Below are 23,615 nucleotides of genomic sequence, written 5' to 3' on the forward strand. Positions count from 1 at the left end.
TGAAGGAATGGGGTGTTAGCTGAAGCGGAAAGTCGGGAATGTTACTTTTCATAAGAAGAGTTGATTCCAGTGGAAGGGGACGTGGATGGGGGTAAGGCAGTGGTGGATTGCTGGAGAGTGTCCTTGTGTAGGTGAGAGGAGGAGACGACTGCCCAGCATGTGTTTTGATTTCATAAGGGAAGGCAGGGCATATGAGCACAGATGCTGGAGGAGGGTAGGTGTGATGGTGGGATTTTGAAGTTCTCTTTTGATTACTTACATTTTCCCATTGACATGAAGGGTTTACTAATAGTGCCTGTCACATTGGATGGCTTTGAAAATTAAATGTTTTTTTCCTCCAAAGTACTTACAGTAGTTGCTGGCACGTAACGTTGATAGTTTTTAGTCTGAAAGTAAGCTCCTACTCCTTTTAAAATGGTATTTTTAAGATAATTGTTTTTTAATTGCACACAAATCTGCAAATAAGCATATAGCTCAGCAATGATCACAAAGTGAACACACCTATGTATCCAGCTCAAGAAATAGAACATTAATAGCATCTGGTTGGTTTTTGGTTTGTTTTGCTTTTTTTGCCCTTAAATGTCTTTAGCTCAAAAAGTAGAAAGCTAGTCATCCTTGTGTTGGGATCCAGGATATTTTTGAAAAATGTCCTTGCCTGTGAAATCCCAAAGTCTGGTAATATGTTTAACACCAAGGACTCTAATAAACCTTACTTGGCTATTCTGCTGGAGGAAAGAAAAAAATCTATTCCCTAATGAACTGTAAGTTTCCAGAGTCATGAGAAAATTTCTAAATTATGACGTGACACCAATTCCTCAAGCATTCTTCAAATCATTTGCCTAAATGAGTGTAATATGAAAACCAATAATATTTTTAAAGAATTTAAAAATTTTGAAGATAAAATGCCTCTTGTCCTCTTTAGTTAACCATACATTTACTGAGATTAGTCATTTAGCCTTTTATTTTTCTTGCCTTTTTTCCAAAGAAAGCAGTTCTTTTCCCTCCAATCTAATTCCTTATAATGTTATTAGGAAGGTGATGGTATGACCACTTCCTAAGACAATGTGTTATTGATCACTTATTCTGTGTTGATAGTGATTGTCTGAATTGTTTATTTCTCTTTCTAGGATTTAAACCACAAAACAAAATTAAAGAATATTTAGGTAGTGTACTTTTCTTAGGGAAGTTCTTATCTTAGGCTTTTGCCTAATTATTTTGTACTAGAGGCCTGGTGCACGAATTCATGCATGGGTGGGGTCCCTTGGCCTGGCCGGCGATTGGGGCCAATGAGGCTGATGGAGCCAATCAGGGCCAGCTGGCCTTGGGGGGAGTTAGAGGGGGGAGAGACTGCGGGAGGTTGGCCGGCAATCCGTGCTGGGCCGGCTGGAGGGAGGGACCACGGGAAGTTGGCCGGTCACAGGAGGTTGGCTGTGGGAGTGCACTGACCACCAGGGGGCAGCTCCTGTGTTGTCTGCCCCCTGGTGTCCAGTGCATCGTCATAGCGACCAGTCGTCCGGTCATCACAGTCACTTAGGCTTTTATATATATAGATGGTTTCTTGCACACAACCTCTAATACACACAAACACACACAGGTGCAGGCACACACACTCCCCTCTATAGTTATGGTAATTGTATATTAGCTGAAAATTAGTGTTTGGAAAAGACTAATTTTAAACTCTTTTTAAACTGAAGGCACTTTTGTCTGCAGGCAGCACTCTGTACGTTTTACTTGTGATCTCCCTCATTTTAGTATTTAGTTTTCTGGGCAGTCTGCCTAGTTGGATTTTATTTTATTTACTGTTTGCAGTGTCCTGATTGTTAAGAGTAGCCATTTCATGGTGTTGAGAGAAAGCTCTTTACCTCTAGCAGTGCTTGCTTTTGTGCTGCTTAATGATTGGTTTAATGAGATCTCCCAGAACAGCAGTTCCCCACCCCTGGGGGAACCTATGACTCCTGTTCTCATTTATAAGCAAATTAGGAAGAAAACACATAGATGTTTTTAGAAGTTAACTTTATTAAATGAAGATAGTATATAAAATACATTCATAGTGACTAGATATAAAGGACCAAATTATGTCTTATATCTGCAGCATACATTCTTGGTTTGTATAAAAGTAACTTTAAAATTCCAGTTTCCTTAAATAGTTCTGCACAAAACACATACACACGCATATATATATACACATATAGTTACTACCACTGTCAGTCAAAGACGCGCTCCTCCTTTAATCAGCTCAAAGGAGCTGGCAAATATGTTTCATGTTTGACATTCTTCCAGGCTGGGAAGTAAGGCACAGCTAAAAGGCCTAAGTAACAGTTTCCAGGATTAGGACAGATATATTGCGTGGGCTCAAATAAGGTGTGGGCATCATGTCTTAAACGAGACCTACACTTGCATATGGTTTGTCCCCTCCCGCCTGTGCAGTTCCACATACGTGATCTCACAAATCCTAAAAGAGGTGCTGGTTCTTTCCTTGCCACTGCCAACCATTTTTGCCATAAGTGACAAATGATTTAATACCAGCATCAGTTAATTAGTGTTTCAGTTTTCAGTGCTGTTTTAATGAACTCGCCTGTGGCAAGCACCATGCAACTACCCCACGACATGTTGCTACAAGCTCCTGTTTTCCTGTCTGTGTTGGGACTCCAGATGGGAACCTTTTTGGATGGACTCACATAGGCTACAAACCTGAGTCTTTCAAAAAACGGAACTGACACCAATAATAGATTGTTCCTTTTGGTGAGGTGGTATTACTAAGGTCTCAATGATTAAGAATGAGATCATTAAAATCAGCACATAATACAGATAGCTAAGGTTTTCCGTGACCTTCACTATTTGCTGGGTCCTTATCTAATTGGAGAAAACTAGAGAATGGATTGAGGTCTTCTTTTACCTTCCCTGTGTTTACCTTCCTCTTGGTTACCTGGTTTACACTATTGCCAGTTGTCCCTGGTGATTTCGTTCCGGTGAAGAAGAGGAAGAACAAAGCTTTCCCCGTCCCGGCTGATTTTGTTGGGCCTTGGCTTGGTGGAGAGGCCGGACTCCCTGCTCTGCTGGCCGGAGGCCCCTCCTGCAGAGCCACGTGGGCGCTCCCACTGGCTCACTGGGGATGTGCCCAGTCCCCATCTCTCCATACAAAGAACCTTGAAACAAGACTGTGACACGGGAAGGATGCTGCTATTACCTGTGTTCCGGCTTCTACAGTTCAGTTGCATGCATCAAGGGAACCGCATCTTCTCTGCTGCCTGCCCAGCTCTGACAGGCTCCAAACATTCTAAATACAGAGCATCAGGCGGAGCCCGCCGCAGACCCGGCCCTCCACCCTGGGGAGTGGGCACCCTGCGCACCTGTTCCCTTTTCCATCATCCTCAGGCCAAGGCAAGGCGAAAGCAGATGAAAGAGGCTTTTCTCCTGTGGATGGCGGATTAATGTCCTGAGTCCCAATTCCAGAAATACTTTACTATCACCTTTTTCTCAAGGAGCATAAAGTGCTTAATAAACCTTGGTTAATACTCTAACCCGCCTTCCCAGGAGACAGACTGGGAAGTGGGATCCCTATCACACAGCCTCCGGGCCGCCTGTTGCAGTGAGGTGGTTTGGTTGGCACAGAGAGGGCTTTCACTCTGCCTCATCTTCCTTATTCCTTCTGCCCTCATTCTCCTCAGCTTCCTTTTATAACTAACTGTATAAAATAGGCAAATGCAAAACATTGAGTTAAGTGTCTTGACTATATATTAACACTCAAAATAGAATCTGATTTTTTTAAATGGGGCTTTAAGCCCAACAGGTAACCCTCACAGACCAGCCGTTCCAGTTAGCTTACTAAGAACAATATGCTACATGCCCTGAACTAATATTCCAGCTTAGCTCAGGTAAGTGTGCAGTGTACTTGCTAGAGGGGCCGGCAGTGTGGGCTCAATGAGCAACAGCCTCAGTGACAGAAATAAAAAATGTGTCATATATGGGAATGGACAGAGAACCAGTCCTGTAGCTAATGTTTTAAAATATGCTTTGTTGTTCCAAAAAATGTTTGTCCTTTTCTTGCCTCCCAGAGTCCAGAAAAAGTCCCCTCATCCCTCTATTCTCTTGGCTCCCTGGCGGGGTTCTCAAATGGAGTGGGTTAGGTAGGGTTTCGGAACCTCTTCAGCGTCCTTGTTGGTAGCCCTCTTCCACTCCTTCCATGTGGCCCAGCTCAAATTCTCCCTTCTTGTGCTCTGTCCTGTTTTCTCTTTTCTTCTTTTCTCCCTTTTTCCTTTTCCTCCTCACAGCCATGTCTGCTGGAGGCCCCGGGCTTGGGTAGGCCAGCTCGGGCTGCCATCCCTGGGTGCATGCTGCGTCTCCTGAATTGTCCAGGCCTGAGGCCTGGGGGCAAGGAGCAGGAAGTCTTTGGACCTGAAAGAATTTCTCTAACACACTGAATGAGGGTTTGGCCTTCACTTGTCACTCTTACTCTATTTATCTGGGGGTTACATTCTGGTTAGTCAAAAGAAAAAAGCACTGTTAAAAACCACAGGAGCATCTAGCCCCTGCGGAGAGGCAGAGGTGTACACTTCTATGTGCATAATACTGGCAGAAGCTCGTTTTCTGGGGTATACATCTGCATGTGGTTCTAGAAACCAGGCCGTCACGCTTAGACAGGTGGGGTGGAATACAAGACCACGGAGTTGTAGTCTGGGGGAGGAGAGCAGCACGAGACCTTCCTTTCCAGCTCGGAGTTGTCGTAGGTGAACCTGCGCTGGCCTCTGTTGACGTGCCCACAGTCAGGATGGCAGAACTGAGGCCTGGTGAGGTCAGAAAGCCCCGACTCCTTACTCTTACTGGTTACTCTCAAACTAAAGAAAAAAGAAAAACATCAAATACACAAATTTAGTTTCTTGAAATCACGCTACTCTAAAAACTCTTTATTGTTGCAGGTATTTACAGATTGACCCCTTCTAGCCCGCCCCCGCCCCACCCTAAACTATATTTTTATTGATTTCAGAGAGGAAGGAAGAGGCAGAGAGAGAGAGAAACATTAATGATGAGAGAGAATCATTGATCGGGTGCCTCCTGCACGTCCCCCACTGGGGATCGGGCCCCCAACCTGGGCATGTGCCCTGACTGGGAATCCAACTGTGACCTCCTGGTTCATAGGTCGATGCTCAACCACTGAGCCACACCATCTGGGCTACTCTTTCTTTTTATTTAAAGAGTTTTTAAAAATTGTTTTTAAATTGATTATTGAGAGAGAGAGAGAAGGGGGGAGGGAGGGAGAAGAAGGGAAAGAGGAGGAGGTATCAATTTGTTGTTCCACTTATTTATGCATTTATTGGTTGCTTCTTATATGTGCCCTGACTGGGAATTGAACCATGACCTCCTGGTTCATAGGTCAATGCTCAACCACTAAGCCAAAATGTGTGGGCCCACTCTTTCATAACTGTCCTAGCATTGATGTTGACTCCCACCTCATTCTCTGGTCAGACTCTGTTCTGGAGCTCACACTGCCTCGCTACTACCAACTTCTTGTCTCTGGGCAGAAGGATGTGTTCCACTGACCGGGGGTTGGACTATGTGATGAGGTAATGTAATTCCATAATTCAAGGAGGAAAGTAACTCCCAAGACTTGGGGATAGCTCTTCTACACTTGAATCAGTTAGCTACCATGGTAGGCTGAAAAATGTTCCCCAAAATATTGATGCCAAATCCTTGGGGTCTGTGAATAGCACCTTATATGGCAAAAGATGTGATTAAGCTGAAGCTCTTCAGAGGATGAGCTTATCCTGAATTATATACATACTTCCCTCTCTCCATTCCTCTTTCTCTCTCTCAAATCAATCAAAAACATTTTTTTATAAAAACCTCTTTAAATAAAAAGAAAGAGTGGCCCAGCTGATGTGACTCAGGGGTTGAGTGTTGACCTGTGAACCAGGAGGTCACGGTTCGATTCCTGGTCAGGGCACATGCCTGGGTTGCTGGCTCCATCCCCAGTGTGGGGCGTGCAGGAGGCAGCCGATCAATGATTCTCTCTCCTCCTTATACAAGAGGTAGAGGGAGATTTACAACCAGAGACAGGAGGAGGTGATGTGAAGACAGAGCAGAGAATCGTGGCCACAAGCCAAGGAGTGCCTGGGACCACCTGAAGCTGGAAGAAGCAAGGAAGGAGTTCTCCCCCAGAGCCTTGATTTTGGGCTTCTGGCTCCAGAACTGCAAGAGAATACATTTCTCATTTTAAGCCACCAAGTTTGTGGTAATTGTTACGATGGCCTCAAGAAACTAAAGCTTCATAAAAAAAAGGTCAATACAGCTGTCTCCTCATGTTTGCATTCTAGAAGAGAAAACCAAGTTATGAGACTGAACATCACTGACAAGGCTCAAAGGTGAAGAAACTTGCTTCTGGGTCCTGCATGCTACGTCCAGCCTAAGACAGACACAGGAAGAAAAGCTTCGCTCGTCATTCATATTTGTTTTCTTCAGTGGCTGAGGCGAGGACAAAAGGACCACGTGCACCACCACACTAGTGGGGTTGGTTTTGGACTTGCACATCAAGCGTTTGCTCTGTGTTCCATATTTTTTTTAAATCCTCACCTGAGGATATGTTAATCAATTTAAGAGAGAAAGGGAGAGAGAGAGAGAAACATTGATCAGTTGCCTCCCACATGCGCCCTGACCAGTGTTTGAACCAGCAACTCAGGTATGTGCCCCGATCAGAAATTGAACCCGTAACGGTTTTGGTGTACGGGATGACAGCTCCAACCAATTGAGCCACTTGGCCAGGGTCCATGTTCTGTATTTTTAGTCTCAGAGTAGAGGATGCAATTAATGGTGTTCCTTTCTTTACAAAGATCTAGATCAGTGGTTCTCAACCTTCCTAATGCCACGACCCTTTAATACAGTTCCTCATGTTGTGGTGACCCCCAATTTCATTGTTACAAATTGAACATAATTAAAGCATAGTGATTAATCACAAAAACAATATGTAATTATATATGTGTTTTCCGATGGTCTTAGGCGACCCCTGTGAAAGGGTCATTCAACCCCAAAGGGGTCGCGACCCACAGGTTGAGAACCGCTGATCTAGATTAACATGGTCACCCATTTTCTGAAGTGTTCCAAAGAAGGAAACAACAGACCCTGGTATCCCACACTTCCCCACCCACTCCTCAGCGGGGTCCTCCAATTTGTTGTACTCTGAATACACTGAGGGTGCTCGACTCTGTTACCATTATTGTGCTCGTGGTACAAGCAAACAGATATGCAGATTTTGCCTGGAAATGTTCTTATCCAATGACTTTATTGTGGTTGATGAACTGTGTTAACTATGTCACTTGGAGGCCTCTGTTGCCCTCTGACTTAGATCAAGGTCAGCAAATATAGCCTATGGGCTGGCCATCTGTTTTGTTTTTATTTTTTAAACTTACACATCTTTATTTTAATTCTATTTTATGTATTTTATTTTTAAATATGGAATGCTTCATGAATTTGCATGTCATCCTTGTGCAGGGGCCATGCTAATCTTCTCTATATTGTTCCAATTTTAGTATATGTGCTGCTGAAGTGAGCATACATCATGCTTTTTAATAAATATGTTTTTCTTGATTTTATTTTATCTTTTAAAAATATCTTTTTTATTGATTTCAGAGAGGAAAGGAGAGGGAGAGAGAAAAACATCAATAATGAGAGAGAATCATTGATTGGCTGCCTCCTGCACACCCCCTACTGGGGATCAGGCCTGCAACCTGGGCATGTGCCTGGACTGGGAATCAAACTGGTGACCTCTTGGTTTGTGGGTTGACACTCAACCACTAAGCCACCCTGGCTGGGCTGTTTTGTCTTGTTTTTATTATTATTAATTTATTTTTATTTTATTATTATTTTTTAATCCTTACTTGAGGATATTTTCCCATTGATGTTTAGGGAGAGTGAAAGGGAGGGAGGGGAGAGAGAGAGAGAGAGAGAGAGAGAGAGAGAGAGAGAGAGAGACATTAATGTGAGAGATACACATTGATTGTTTGTCTCCTGTGTGCCCCGACCAGGACCAGGCATGGAGCCTGCAACCGAGCTAAGTACCCTTGACTGGGATTCGGACCCGGGACCCTTTGGTCCTAGGTGCGATGCTCTAACCACTGAACAACTGGCCAGGGCTATTTTGTTTTTAAATGACAGCTTTGTTGAGATGTGATTGACATGCTATACAATTCATCTTTGTAAAGTGTATACGTCCATTGCTTTTAGTATATTCATAGTTGGCACAATCATAACCACACTCAGTTTTCATCATCCCCCCCCAAACCCATACATACCCATTAGTATACCCAGCTGCTCCACTTCCCCGCACCTCCTACCCCCAGCCTAAACAACCACTCATCTCCTTTCCGTTTCTATAGACTTGCCTATCCTGGGCATTTCACACCAATGGAATCATACAGTATGTGGTATTCTATGCCTGGCTTCTTTTACTTAATGTTTTCCAGGTTCATCCATAGTGTAGCATGTATCAGTGTTTTATGCTTTTTATTTTCAATTACTATTCTATTTAATAGATATGCAGCATTTTATTTATCCATTCATTAACTGATGGACATTTGGGTTGTTACTACTTTTGGTGATTGTGAATAATACTGCTGGAAACATTGGTGTACAAGTTTTTGTGTGGACATAGTTTTCACTTCTGTTGGGTGTATACTAAGGAATGGAATGGCTGGGTTATAGAGCAACTCACTTAACATTTTAAGGAACCGCTAGACTATTTTCCAAAGGGGCTGCACTATTTTACATTCCCACCAGCAGTACACAGGGCTCTAATTTCTCCACATCTTCACTAACAGTGACTTTCTGATTCCAACCATCCAGGGGGTATGAAGCGGTATCTCACGGTGGTTTTGGTGTGTATGTCCCTGATGACTAATGGTGCTAAGCATCTTTTCATGTGTTCATTGGCAGGGCCACCTGTGCTTTAAAGTTTGTTGGAATTCAGCCACGCCTCCTTGCTTATCTTCTGTCGAGGACTGCTTTCATACTACAGCGGCAGGATTGAGTAGTTGTTTACTCTCTGGCCCCTTGAGGAAAAATCTGCTGACCCCTGACTTAGATTAAAGGAGCAGGCTCTGCCTGTGGGTGAGATGGGCAGGCACTGGGACCAGGGAAGGAAGGGATGCCTGATAGGCCCAGCCTGCCCTGCCCAGCACTGTTCCTAGGTAGACACTAGCATAGAGAAGCAGAAGTGATGTGCGGGCCAGTGGAGTGTAAGCAGGCTGAAGTAATTCTGACAGAAGTTGTCGCTGGCCACTGTATGGAAGGAGTGCTAGGATCAAACAGGAAGCAAGCCCTCATCTGAAGGCTGGGTTCTCAGGAAGGCATGTCTCAGGACTGGAAAACCGCAGCGTGACCCTTCTGCTACCAAGGCCGTGCCCAGTGTAACAATGGGCGCGGCTTCCCTCCCGTCCCACCAGGGATCTGATGTTTGTTCTGTGCACAGTCGGCATCAGGCTCCTTTCACCTGAGCCACTGCTTTCTGTGTTTGGACTGCATGCTTTTGCTGCAATTTTCTGCATATTTTCTCTTCGCAAATCCCATCTTCCTTCCCAGAGCTTGGTGCTCATATGTCTGATTTTATCTCCTCCTCCCTGCCTTCTAGGGAGAAAAATGTGTTTTTTCTATAATGCCTGAACACAATAGTTCAGGAGGGCAACTAGCTCTCAAATATCCCCATTAAACCACCTTCCCATCATCTTCCTTCATCTCCTCCCACCCCCAACAATTGCTCATAGAAAAGACACCCAGCTTCCTTACTCAATCTTTAGAGAGGCCTTGGGTTTGCTCTCGGTCCAGGTGAAGCGCTTCAGCAAAGGGGTGGCCCGCAGAGCGCTACTGTCCACCTGGTAATCCTGGCGGGGAAGAAGAAAAAAGGTTACACTTCTTGTTTGACCCACAGGGGTCCACACCAAGTCTGGGGGAGGGCATGGGAGAGGCACAGCTAAAGTCACTCCAGGCTCTGTCCTCACCTTTCACAGTCCCTGCCCATTAAGACAAAGCATTTCTTCATATGGAAAGTCTAAACTTTAGTTGTAAGAAATGCCTATTCCCAGTGACTTGAAGCCCTTCTTCCTGAAGGTGGAGAAATTAAAACAAAAGGGGAACCTGCAGGTAACAGATGAGCATTTTTTATAGTAAACTTCTATGGAAATTATTGTATAAATACATTAAAACTAATTCTGACAGATGACTATTTGCTATGAGAGTGCTGTTATTTGGTGGCTATGATATACAAAAATTCTGAGAAATTATAAATACAATAGCAGCCCGGTGCACGAAATTCGTGCATAGGCGGGGGGGGGAGGGGGTGGTGGTGTCACTCAGCCTGGCCTGCACCCTCTCCAATCTGGGACCGGCTGGCTCCTAATCGCTTGCCTGCCTGCCAGCCTCATCACCCGCTAACCGCTCCCCTCCTGGCCTGATTGCCCCCAACTGCCCTCCCCTGCGGTGACCCACCTCTTCTGCTGGGACCGGCCTCCTCCTTACTGCACGGAGCCACGGGACCCCCAGGCTTCACCGCATGGAGCGGCCGCCGGGCCCTGCCTCCGCTGTGCACGTGGCCATCTTTGTGGCGGCCATCTTGTGAGGCCACCTAGGCTTTTATTAGTATAGATCAGTGGTTCTCAACCTTCCTAATGCCGTGACCCTTTACTACAGATCCTCATATTGTGGTGACCCTCAACCATAAAATTATTTTCGTTGCTACTTCATAACTGTAATGTTGCTACTGTTATGAATTGTAATGTAAATATCTGATATGCAGGATGAATTTAGGTGACCCCTGTGAAAGGGTCATTTGACCCCCAAAGGGGTCGCGACCCACAGGTTGAGAACCGCTGGTATAGATGGTTTAATTTTTTTCTTGAAGATTCTGTGGAATTTTCGGGACCCCTTGGTCATGGTTTCCAGCAATTCTATTTTCTTGTTGGTTCATCTTTAGCATTGAGTTTATGCAGATTCCTCATTACTCTGTTAATAGGCCATTTCCAGTAAGTTGTTGCCATGCTTTGTTCCTGTCACCCTGTGAATCAGCTACTGGCTGTGTTCATGTCCTCGATTATCAGTAAACAGGCCTAAGCCAGCCAAGAAGCTGCTGTCATTCCCACTGTATCGGGGCAGGGAGGGAGGGGGAAGGGGAGATATCTTCCATGTTTGCTGAGTATCATTTCCTTGGACCTAAAACCTAAGTACTAAACAGCAAAACAAACTTTCCAGCTACTTTACCTTTACATTCTTGGCTTGTTTGTAATGCTTTTAAATGTTTAAATTACCTTTTCCTCTTGATCTGGTGTGTTTGAAGAAGTTTTGGTGTATTTACGGTGACTGTGCTACATGTCACGGCCACACTGTTTGTGGTCACTCCCTTCGCACTGTAGTTGGTTTCCAGGCTTCTGTGGGACATGGTCATCACCAGCACGTCTCACACTCGAGTGTGCACTTGAGTCCCGAGACCGTGCAGAGTCTGACTCAGTGAGTGTGGGCGGGTCCGAAGAGCCAGCATTTCTACCCGCTCAGTGGCAGCCGTGCGTCTGTGGCGATCACTCTGTGAGTGTGAGGGTCTGTGAGGCCACAGGGCGCTCCTGCCCAGCGCCCCCTTTCCTCCCTGATTGTCTCACCCCCAGGTCCCAGAGCTTTCAATAGACAATGAGCCCTCGTGTGTGCCAGGCTGCATAGATTGCTCCTCCCAGTGCAGCAGGGTAGGAACATGGCTGTTCAGTCTCCATGACCTTCGTGGAAGGAGCATAGGCCCAGACAGACTTCTTCCAGGATCTCGGGCTGCTCTTAGAGAGCTTTCTGTTACATCACAAAGGCCCAGCCACTCAGAGTTTTGAGTTCCTCTATCCTCTGAAAGTAGGGCTCCGTCACTGGTAGCCAAGAAGCTTACAAGCACACAACAAAGTTTCCTAAGGGACTAAATTATGACCAGATAAGGACTTGGACCCTGGAATGAATTCGGGTCATCTTTAAACTATGGGTTTACCTGCTTTCCAATGAGCTCTGTATAACTGTGTTATTTTCAATCCCCCTGAAATTGCCATTTCAGCCACCACTCATTATTGGCCCGCACTGACTGAGAGCCACCAGACTACTGGAGTGTGGGTTTGGGTGGAGTCTGGCAAAGGATCTTGCCAGGGTGCATTGAGTAGGTTCATTCCATTACTTACATCAAGCATAGCGGTGACATTTGGTGAAAGTTCTTCAAAGGTTTTGATTCTCTCCAGGCTCATGAAATTGAAAGCATTTACATATCTAATGAAGAAGCAGAAAGAATAATCAAGACAGGAAAATGCATCCAGCTTTGATTAGCCAGGAGACCATGGGCAGCGTATCTCAGCAATGATGAACCAAATACCAGAAGGAATCATCTTACTCCTGAGACTGAAGTTCCCCCAGGTTGTTAATTAACTTCCTCCCATGGTTGTTAATCCACATTTCATAGTTTTGAGCAAAACCCCAGAGGGATTTGAGAGACTCAGTAGTGGTTAGACCTCTGGCCCCTTGTGGAATCAGAAAATGTCAGGCCTAGAAGAGACCTGAGCCATCATCTAGTCTAAACACCCCACATTACAAAGAAGAGGAAGTAATGCCCAGAGATGTGACATGACTTTATCATGTGGCTGCCTACTTCTAAAAGGATGTGAGGGAACCAATGCAATGACCTGGTAGGGTCACACAGCTGATTTAATGGCATAATTGAGTACTAGAGCTGGTCTTGTATATTCTGTTCTGTGATTACAGATTGGGAGAAATGGGTAATATTTGTGTGATTTCCCCATAACTACCTCCAGACCTTTTGTTGGAGATCCTTTAGGAAAGACTCTCAGAGAAATCCACCATATGGTTACTCATAAGACAAGTTCATCTACTGATTGAGTTTCTCAGTCTGATACCTTGTCACTGTCTGTAAGGCTTAGTTTCTTAGGCAAGCTCTCTATTGGGCCTAAGGCTAAGCAACGTACTGGAAGGGCCCAAATATCTTTGACACTCCCCTCCCTGATCTCTGACCCAATCAGACCCTGCCAATTTATTTAATCCAAGCTAGTTTTCTCATCTTTAAAAAATGGATGGCTCCTCTGTTTCATCTTCTTGGGCTGGTTGTGAAATATGAGCAGTGCCACTGACCTGCCACCCATTACCACAAATCTGGGCTGGCCACTGGGCTTCTAGGCTGTCAATCTTTTCAGACTGTGCAGCTTTTCCCAGTGCCTTCCCTGGTCACCTGCCAAGTTTGGCTGAACTGAGGTCAGAGTCTTAGGGTTGAGTCCACTGCAGATAAAGATGCTGGAAGGTCCACAGGATAGTCAGTCCCAAAAGGAGTCCTGACTGCATGGAACAGGGAGGGAGTGGCAGAACACCTGGGCTAGAAACTCTCTTCTGACACAGTTTTGGCAAGCTATTCCTCATGGAACCTTAATGTCCTCAACTGTATAGCATGAATAATAATATCTCCTTCATAGGGTTGTTTTGAACCTCAAAGGAGTTGACATATGCCAAAAGCCTAGCACAATGCCAGTCCACACAGCATGTGTCTGTGTGACCATTAGTACTGAATGTATACGATACACGTACTAGTATAACCATTAGTATGGAGGTGTCATACATGTGTAATCATTAGTACTAATGTGTGATACATGTGCAACAATTAGTAACAACATATGTGACATATATGTAACTGCTAGTACTGAACATGTGTGATACACATGTAGCCACCCCTCCCCCCCCCCCCCCCGCCGCAGTAGGAAGCTCTCAAATATTTCTTCCCTACCCCTCTCTCCAATTTCCTCTGCAGTAATGAGAGATACATTCGTTTATCAGGTAAGAAAGAAAAATCCAGTGTGTTTGTTTAATTGTATCTAAACTCTTATCAAAATAGTCAATGTTATTGGGAAAAAAAAGATGGAGGAATTATTCTAGAACTGTGGTTCCCAACTTTTTTTTGGCCATGCCCCACCTAAGCATCTCTAAAATCCTGATGCCCTCCTTAGGGTGACATATAATTCTTATTATTCAAAAAGTGAATTCCTATATATGTGGAGGAAGCCTAAAAGGCCATTAACTTGATCTAAACAAGTTTCCAAAGAACATGGCATGAAAGAGAAAAATAAAAGAACAAAAGGACAGCTGAAGTACTGAGGAAGAAATCACTAAGAAATTGTTAAAATAATAATATGAAGTGATATGAAAAATAGCAAATAAAGTTTCAAAACATATAATAGAGAACTGAAGTGCATAAATATGACATAATATATCTTTATATACTATACTAGAGGCCCGGTGCACAAAATTTGTGCACTCGGTGGTGGGGGGGGGGTGCGTCCCTCAGCCCGGCCTGCGCCCATTTGCAGTCCAGGACCCCTTGGGGGATATCCACCTGTTGACTTAGGCCCACTCCCCAGGGGATCAGGCTTAAGCTTGCAGTCAGACGTCCTTCTGGTAGCCAGGGAGCCCTCGGGGGATGTCCGACTAAAGGCTTAGGCCCCCAAGGGATCGGGCCTAAACTGTTAGTTAGACATTCTTAGTGCTGCCGTGGAGGTGGGAGAGGCTCCTGCCACCACCTCCGCACTGGCCAGCCATGAGCCAGCTTCTGGCTGAGTGGCACTACTCCTTGGTCTGACCTAAACCCTAGAGATTAGTACTTCATTTTACAACTTTTTCTCGGTTTATAGGCAGCAGCAAACTCAGACCACGCAGTCGGGTGTGCGCCCATGCCCTCCCGCCCTCCGATGCCATGGCGATCCTGGGCCCAGGCCCTCCCACCCTCCGATCGCCATGGCATCGCTCCACGCAGGCCAGCCGGCAACCCCGGCCCCAGTGGGGTCCCGGGTTGCCGCCTGGCCTGCACCCGGGCCCTCCCGCCCTCCGATGCCATGGCGATCCTGGGCCCAGGCCCTCCCGCCCTCCAATCGCCATGGCATCTCTCCGCGCAGGCCAGCCGGCAACCCCGGGCCCTGGGGTCGGGTTTGCTGCCCGGCTTTCCAATGGCGATCACCGGCTGGGGGGTGGGGAAAGGCGGCCTTTGCCCACCCCCTAGCTCTTGCCTGCCACCTGGGTTGCCGATCACCATTCTTCAGTCCTTCCCCTTTTGCCTCCCATCATTGGGCGTATGCAAATTAGCCGCCATCTTTTTTGGCGGTTAACCGCCATCTTAGTTGGCAGTTGATTTGCATAAAGATATGCTGATTAGCCAATGGGAAGGGTAGCGGTCGTACGCTAATTACCATGTTTCTCTTTTATTAGTGTAGACTAGTATATGAGGCCCCTAGAACCATAAGAAATGCAAAAAATTCACTGTTAATAACTCATTCTCGAATTGCCCCCCTTAAAAATCAAATTGCCTCCCTTTGGTGCGTATGCCCCACATTGGGAACCACTGTTCTAGAATAAAATAGAGGAACTGAAGAAAATGCAAAGTGTTATTCTTGGTTGGATCCTTCTTTTTAAGGTGTAAAAGACATTTGGGGAAATCTGAATACTTAACAATATTAAAGTATCAATTTCTTTGGTATGATCATTTTGATGTGGTTACACAGGAGAATATCCTTACAAGATGTATACCAAAGTATTTAGGTGGACAGTGTATAATGGTTTAGGCCTTCTTTCAAATGCTTCATTAAAAAGAAAAATACACACACAGAGACTGTGTACAGATACATAGATATGTAGACCAAATAGGGGTAACTTAACTATAGTTGAATTTAGGAGGTGTGGTTTTTTTATGTTTAAAAACATTATAATATAAAGCTGGGGAAAGAAAAAAGTCTTACCTGACATTATCAGAACTTCCTGAATTAAACTTTGGAGCTGGAATATCTTCCTTGAAGTAGTCCTCAGGGAAGGCAGGAGTTGAGTATGTGAACCCACTGTTTCCTGTCAATATGGCATTTAGTGGGATATAGTCTTTGCCATCCTAAAATACCAAAGATAGAGCTGTAAGTGCAGAAATTTCTACTTCAACCAATTTTTGTGAAGCATTATGTCAATGTCAACTATGTTATATCTACAATCTTATTGTGTTTTGGAAAGATAATTCTGTAAAAGATAATTATTGTATGCACACCCCTCCTTTTTTTTTTTTTTACTGCTAATCTCAGTTATTAACAGCTATTAAAAGAACAAAACACCCCCTTGGCTTACACCCAAAAAGGCGTTTGGCTTCTGGTATTCTAGATAGCTTTACCTGTTGTACATTGGCTTGAAGCAAATCGCCTAGTTTTTCCACCAGTTCTGCGAATCTTGGCCTTTCTTTGGGGTCTCTGTGCCAGCAGTCCAGCATGAGCTGATAGCTGTTGGGTGAAAGCATAAGAGCAATGATTGGAGAGAGCGGCGATGATACAGCTGCCCCACATGCCGCACCCCAAAGCGAAGGTGTTGTCATATATATGATGATTAGGCTTCTTGTATGATATGTGCCTTTATTTGTAAATTTCGTTACGCAGCACCAACACATAAATGGCTGTTTGGGGCAGGTCCTGCTGGTGGGGAAAATATGTCCTCAAAGGCAGGTTAAGGAACCCTCTCCAGAGCCCATCACAACCCTAGTTCTTTGGAGTGCAGAGTGGAAGGGCGTTCTGGGAAGAAGCAGAGCTGCGGAAAGGAAAAACCACTGTTCGCTGCACTTAGATCTGAGGTGCAGTATTTCTCCCCTCACTGACAAAAGCAGGACTTTTTAAAGGCAAAACGTTAACATAGACACAAATATCAATGGGTGAATAGTTTGCAGTACTTGTTATATTATCAGGCTGTAACAGAGGCTGCTTGGACTTTTTAAAAAATATATTTAAGAGAGGAAGGAAGGAGAGAGAGATAGAAACATCAATGATGAGAGAGAATCATTGATTGGCTGCCTCCTGCACTAGGGATCAAGCCCACAACCCAGGCATGTGCCCTGACCAGGAATCGAACCGTGACCTCCTGGTTCATAGGTTGGCGTTCAACTACTGAGCCACACCGGCTGGGCTGGCTTGGACTTCTCAATAAGCATGTGGCATTTCCAAGTCCTCGGAGTTCTGGTGGAAGCTGATGGAGACGGCCCTGTGTGTAGGACTCATATCACTTCCAAAAGGTGGCAGTCCACCTAAGTATGAGTGTGTCCTTGGACTGTGCACAAGTTCCTTGCCTGTGGCTGATTTCCCGTCCCCAGCACTTCAAAGGCTTCCTACCACTGAAGGCAGAAATATAGGCTGGGCTTCTGGACATGAAAACACTTGTCTTAATATTACAGAAGCTGAATCTTGTTCTGGATTTCAATGTCAGCAGGTTCCTCTGCAATTCTTCTCCTCTGACATCTTAGAAATGAAGGTATTGGGCTCCTCTCTTGGTCGTGTCTGCAGGGACACAAGCCAGCAGTCTGCACACACACACTGCCTTAAGGATTTATTCTTTTTGGGCTCTTTGCTCTCTCCAAGAGATGTTTATTGTAAGTAATCTCTTCTCTCAGGAGATCATCGGGACTAGAGAGAACTCAGACTGTGTAGGATCAAAATCTGAATGGGCTCGAAATTTGGAACTGGGCAGGGACCTCATCGCCACACCCTTTACCTAGTCCAGGGCCTGGCACATAAGCACTCAATAAAGATTTGCTGAAGGAAGTCAGACTGGCCTCCGGGAAGAGAGAGCACCTGAGCACCTCCAGTGCTCCTCTGACCTCGCCACTCCCAGCTGTGTGCTTTCACAGGTGCACCAACAGCTCCAAGTGTCTCATAAGGATATCCCTATTTGGCTTCAAAGCATATGAAGTGGCTGGTAAAGACAGTAAGTATAGGAAGGTTAAAAAAAAAAAGAAGAATGTCGGTGGGGGTAGGTACAATAAAGAATATAAGGTGGAACTACAGACAAAGTTAATATGCAAAGTTTATATCATGACTCCCAGATAACTGGCAAAAAAGAAGTTGCAATCAATTACATGATGCGCATAAGCCAGCAGTTCAAAACAAACCAGGTACTTGGAAGTCACATGGCCATTCCTAGAACTGAAATCTGAAAGGAGGCTCTCCTAGACGCCTCTCAACATCATTGCCATCTAGGTAATAATGACTTTGTGGGCCCGCCTTTTTTATTTATTTACTAGAGGCCCAGAGCATGAAATTCGTGCACGGGGGTAGGGTGGGGAGGAGGGAGGTGGTCCCTCAGCCCAGTCAGCACCCTCTCCAATCCAGGACCCCTTGGGGGATGTCCGACTGCTGGTTTAGACTCCATCCCGCAGGGGGTCACTAGGCCCCCCAGGGATGGGGCCTAAACTGGCAGTCGGTCATCCCTCTCACAATCCAGGACCGCTGGCTCCTAACCACTTGCCTGCCTGCTTTCCTGATTGCCCCTAACCACTTGCCTGCCTGCCTGGTCACCCCTAACTGCCTCTGCTTGCTGGCCTGATTTCCCCCTAACTGGTCCCCTGCCGGCATGGTCACCTCCTAACTGCTCTCCTGCCGGCCTTGTCACCCCCAACTGCCCCCTGCTGGCCTCGTTGCCCCCTAACTTCCCCCCTGCTGGCCTGGTTGCCCCATAACTGCCCCCCTGCCAGCCTGGTTGCCCCCTAACTGTCCGGAAGGAAGTTGGACGTCCAGAAGATGTCCAGTCAACCCGGTCTAATTAGCATGTTACCCTTTTATTAGTACAGATCTTTATTGTTGACGTCCCCCATTTTCTCCCATCGGACACTATCTTTTAATGTTGACCAAAGCCTTAATAGCAAAAAATACCATTCAGTAAAAACAATTCTGAGAAACAAAACAGTGTAGTCCAGGTATACAAGTCCTAAAGTTCTGATTTAACCCAGGGATAAAATTCTAGGTGCCCAGGGGAATGTTGGCACCATGTGGTCTTCAGACATCCTCTGCTTTCCTCATAGTTGGACACTGAGTTTCTGTTTTCTGACAAGTACCCAGTAAAGCAGATGTCTGAAGACACTGAGTAAGGGATAGGAGCTCATAAAAATAACTTGTCTGAATTGCCAATTCTCCTACTTTTGTCCAAACCTATGGGTCAAGGCTCTTCTCAGAAGATGACTCTGGTTCCCTCCCACCCTTTGTTTCATCTACTGTACCTATGCTCCTAACTCCCAGGGGGTGTAGAGTGGGTCAGCTGGTTCTGAGAGCTTGTGAAGGCCCTTTGGTGAGTGTGGTGTGCGGACCAACGTTGGGTACCACTGCACTGGGACTCCATTACAGACAGAGGAGACTGGGAGTGAGGAAGGGAACTCTCACCCTGGGCTGTTGTCCCTGCTCTCTGGGAGGCACAGGACAGGGCTGCAGCTCTCACGGTCCCTAACAGTTCCTGACCGGCAGTGCCTCAGAGTAAGGGCTCAAGGCACTCATTCAGGCAACCTGGGCCAGCCTGTGGTGACCGAAAGTCTGAAGTAGCCTAAGACAGTCTGCACAGTCCTATGGGAATCTCATTTTCAGGTAAGTTTCTATGTGTTACTCACTAAGACAGGTGGAAAAATATATACTACAGAGACAGGTGGTCGCTAGACAAAAGCCCCATGCTGCATGGGCTGTGGCAGAGGCTGGCCTGCTCCCCTCTGGCCACGTTCAGGCCCAATCGTCCAAGGCTCCTTTATCTCTAGCAATAAACAGAGTCTCAGGGGCCATTGGGAGAACATTAAACATATCCATAGACAACCTACGAAAGGAAGCCAAAGCAAGAAAGACTTGAACTGGGAAAACAGAAAGGGAGCCTGAGACAGGGAGGACGGGTCAGAGGCCTCGCTTGCTCAGCCAGCAGCACCTCACACTGAGCAAGCAGCTGTTGGGGATGTGACAGTGAGCAGGGCTCTTCTGGGTTGTCTGTGCTGAAACTAGCAAGAGGGACCACCTACAACTCTTGCTGTTTTGTATTTTGATTCTTGGTTTCTGATTTCTAGCTTTCACTTCTCTTTCCTGAAATTCAATACAAATTATCTCAGCAAACACCAAAGAAAAGGAAAAAAATTAACTGCTTATTCCCTTTTTGACAGACATCTGATTAAACAGGCTCTGGGCAGAAAACCAATGACTTAGCGTTGAACAGTGTTACATCTCTAAATAAACAGGTTTTAATAAAGTGAAGGGACACCAGTTACGCCCAACCCAACAGCCCTTCTTGGAATAAGCCGGGGGCAAGGGGCCTCTGGGAAGAGCTTCCAGTCTGAGCCACACCCAAGCTCTCGCGTGCATGCCACTTTAAGCCAAGTCCAGGTCACAGAATCCCAGATCTGAGAGCTGTACTCCGTCCTCACCCCGGCAACTTTCAAATGCTTCAGAATGGCTAAGGTTGAACTCTGTCCTTCTGAACCAACACTTCACGAAACTGCATCTTACTTTTTATCATTTCTGAAATAAATCCTTAGAATTAAGGAACAATCCTTTCTCTGGCTGCAGGGGGTACCAGGGCTACATGGGAGACTTGAAGGTTTGGGAAAGTTGAAAGTCCAAGGGAGTTTTTAGTCCACAGCTGCTCTGACTTTGTACCTCTACAGTTATTCTGTACATAAGTGTCCTTTTTTCCCCCCCGCCCTTGACCCAAGGGAGTTTTTAGTCCACAGCTGCTCTGACTTTGTACCTCTACAGTTATTCTGGACCAGAAGCTGGGTTAGACTCGGAAATACACTCTGCAGATATGTAGCACAGTGCTACTGTATAGGGTTGTTATGAGCATTAGGAAAGTGAATATATGTTATAAGTGCAAAGACAGTGTCTGGCACTTAATAAGCACTAAATAACTATTACATGTTGTTTAATAATGACTGCAATTATTACTATTACTGCTAGTGATAGAGAACTCATTCTTATGATTTTCACATTATGTGAAAAGTGGAAGGAAATATTTAACTCAGAGCATGAGTGGACACGTTAGAGAAACCTTTCTTCTAAGGCATGTGGGGCGTATTCCTAATTTAGCGGTCGTGAGATCTAGGGAGACCAGCCGAAAGGACTAGCTTCTAGATTTGTTTCCTCTATTATAGCTCAGTGGTCGGCAAACTCATTAGTCAACAGAGCCAAATATCAACAGGACAACGATTGAAATTTCTTTTGAGAGCCAAATTTTTTAAACTTAAACTATATAGGTAGGTACATTGTTATTAACTTAATTAGGGTACTCCTAAGGCTTAGGAAGAGCCACACTCAAGGGGCCAAGAGCCGCATGTGGCTCGAAAGCCACAGTTTGCCGACCACGGAGTCTTAGCCGATAGAGGACACATCACTTCACTTCTCAGAGCAGTGGTTCTCAACCTTGGCTGCACATTAGAATCACCTGGGAATCTTTTTAAAATCCTGATTTCTGGGCCTCATCCTCCGGAAATTTTGTTTTCTTTGTTATGTGGCGGGGCCACCACATTATGATAACAAAGAAACAGAATTCCTGGAGGATGAGGCCCAGAAATCAGGATTTTAAAAAGATTCCCAGGTGATTCTAATGTGCAGCCAAGGTTGAGAACCACTGTCTTAGAGGTTTAGTTTCATTACTTATCACCTGCCTGCTCCTTAAGGTTGCAGGAACTGCAGAGGAGATGGTGCGGGGAAAACACAAAACCTAAGGTGCCAAGTAATCTCCTTTTAAACCAGGTCTGGTGTTTGCCCTCTCCACCAGTAAAAGGAAACAAGTAATGAAAAACTCTCCATGCCTTGAGCACTACAGCCCCAGTGCAGCCCTCGTGGCTAATTTATGTGTCCCCAGCTCTCAGAAAGGGGACTTTCTGCACTTTCTCCAACAAGGAGACCGTGTAAGGCTGCCCCCCACTCTGCCTTCCCAGGCCTGAGTCCCCTGCCCTCCTCGCCTCCACCCGGGGTCTGACCTAACCTTGTCTCCAGACCTGAAGGAAAGAGACAGAGACCTTGCCCTCTGGCCAAGCCCACACTTCCTCCATTCCCTCTGACTCCTCCCCAGAGGCCATCCCAGGGCTTCTGACAGGACCCCATTGTGTGGGTGGGATGGGGAGGGCCGCCTGCCAGTTCAGGAAAGGTGGTGCCGCCCTGGGGAGGCCCAAGTCCTTGTCAGCAGCTCCACAAAACTGCGAGTGTCATCACATTCCTGTTCAGGAAGAAAGAGCATCCAAGAAAGGCAAGCGAGCCTCAAACAATGGAGGAAGCTCCACACAGAGCCTGTCACCTTCCTGGAGTCACAGGGCTGCACAGCAGGAAGCCACCGCGAGAAGCTCCAGGCAGCTGCAGCCAATTCCTAAGATGAGTCTAAAGCAGTCTTGTTGCCCAAGCTGCCTCCTGTGGAGTATAATGACTGATTCCGTCAGGAAATCCCCCGCTTCCTCTCCTACACCTCTTCCCCTGCGTTCCAAACCCACCCCCTCACTGGTCTTTAGTGAGGACAGAGGACTGGTCATAGGGCTTCTAGCACGTTGTCCCTGTGGCTGCTTACTTATTTGGCTTCCACTTTGTGAGGACAAGGTCTTACATTTAGTTCCTGGGTGGTCTGTTAGTTTTGCCTGGATTCATACCTAGAATTGAGTTTCTAACTTCAGTTCCCAGCCAGAGGCCTTGCAAAGCCACGCCAGTGGTCAGGAGAGGAAATAGGTAAGGATGGCTCAAGGTCAGGGTGCCTCACTTCTGGAAGATACTCCAGCACACTTGGACCCGACTGAGGCTAGGCAGGACTGGGATGCTAAAACTCAACAAATGTCCCCTTTCTGAGGTGTCCTGCTGGCATGAGAGCTGTCAGGGGTATGGAGGAGGCCCAGGGCTCACATTTCGGGAGTTGCATACTCAGGAGCCCTCATCCTCATGCCTTCCTTCAGGCGGCTGCAGAAGTCCTCGTCCATCTGCACTCCTGGGTACGGAGACCCACCTGCGTGAGACAATGGGAAACACAGGGCACATTATGGCTTCAGGGTACAAAAGACTATAAGGGGGTCCTTTTCCTCCCTTTAAAGTGATGGTTTAGTAATAAATTCACAGTGACTGGAATGGATCTCCACACACAGTACAACCCATACTGAAGCTCAGCAAATGCCTGCTGGTGACACACGCTTGCCTGGCCGGTCCCGTGGTGCTGGGTGTCCGATACCCTAGGTCATTCCTGTGGCTACTCCTGTCTGTTTGCTCAGGAGAGAGAGTGTCATCTGAAGGGTCCCTTCTCTCTCCCCAAAAGGAACTCTAAGGAAATCAGTCATTAGACTCATTCCTTGCGTTAATAAACTTCATTTTAAAAGGCCAAGGTCACTTGTGGATTACTCACACCTCAGTGAGGGTGATTTTAATTCACTACTTTCCTGTAAACTTCTCACAGAACGGGGCACTAGTTGCTGTGCTAGGACTGAGGGAGAGGGGCCTTGAGCTCCAGGAGGAGCTGAATGTAGGGATGGCCTGTAGGCAGGAGTCTGTGCACCAGAGGGTCCCAGAGGGCCTAGACTTTGCCTTTTGTGAGTTTTGCTGTTCAGGATGCCCACGTAACCTTTCCTTTTAGGGGGACTCTTGGCTAGGGGTAGTAGTGAGCCAGGCCTCTAGTCTGCTCTGTTCCAGACCTCGAACCTAGTCTATCTCAGCATGTGTTTGTCTGTACTTTCTAGTGATTACTGCTGGTAGGAAGCAGCTGGGAGGTGTGCAGTGCTGGCACTGTGTCACTGTGGGGCCATGTGGCCGCCAAGCTGCTTTCAAAGACTGGAAGCAACAGGT

At 46.2% G+C, this 23,615-nt stretch overlaps 1 protein-coding gene and 1 non-coding gene across 2 annotated transcripts in view; both read right to left on the minus strand.

Moving 5' to 3' along the window:
• Positions 1 to 2,010: 2,010 nt before the first annotated feature.
• Positions 2,011 to 23,615, minus strand: part of FLT1 (fms related tyrosine kinase 1) — a 198,723-nt gene continuing 177,118 nt past the window's right edge. Inside the window, exons 25-30 of the mRNA XM_023762009.1 lie at positions 22,689 to 22,788; positions 16,193 to 16,298; positions 15,780 to 15,922; positions 12,180 to 12,264; positions 9,772 to 9,866; positions 2,011 to 4,835 (exon numbers count right to left, since the gene is read on the minus strand). Coding sequence (XP_023617777.1) covers positions 4,634 to 4,835; positions 9,772 to 9,866; positions 12,180 to 12,264; positions 15,780 to 15,922; positions 16,193 to 16,298; positions 22,689 to 22,788 — 731 coding nt within the window. The 3' untranslated portion in view covers positions 2,011 to 4,633. The remainder of the gene's footprint in view (positions 4,836 to 9,771; positions 9,867 to 12,179; positions 12,265 to 15,779; positions 15,923 to 16,192; positions 16,299 to 22,688; positions 22,789 to 23,615) is intronic.
• LOC111827836 lies at positions 7,438 to 7,544 on the minus strand. Its single transcript, XR_002831564.1, has one exon. It is a non-coding gene; the product is annotated as a U6 spliceosomal RNA (small nuclear RNA).

Source organism: Myotis lucifugus, unplaced genomic scaffold, assembly GCF_000147115.1.
Source record: "Myotis lucifugus unplaced genomic scaffold, Myoluc2.0 scaffold_227, whole genome shotgun sequence".
NCBI lineage: Eukaryota > Metazoa > Chordata > Mammalia > Chiroptera > Vespertilionidae > Myotis > Myotis lucifugus.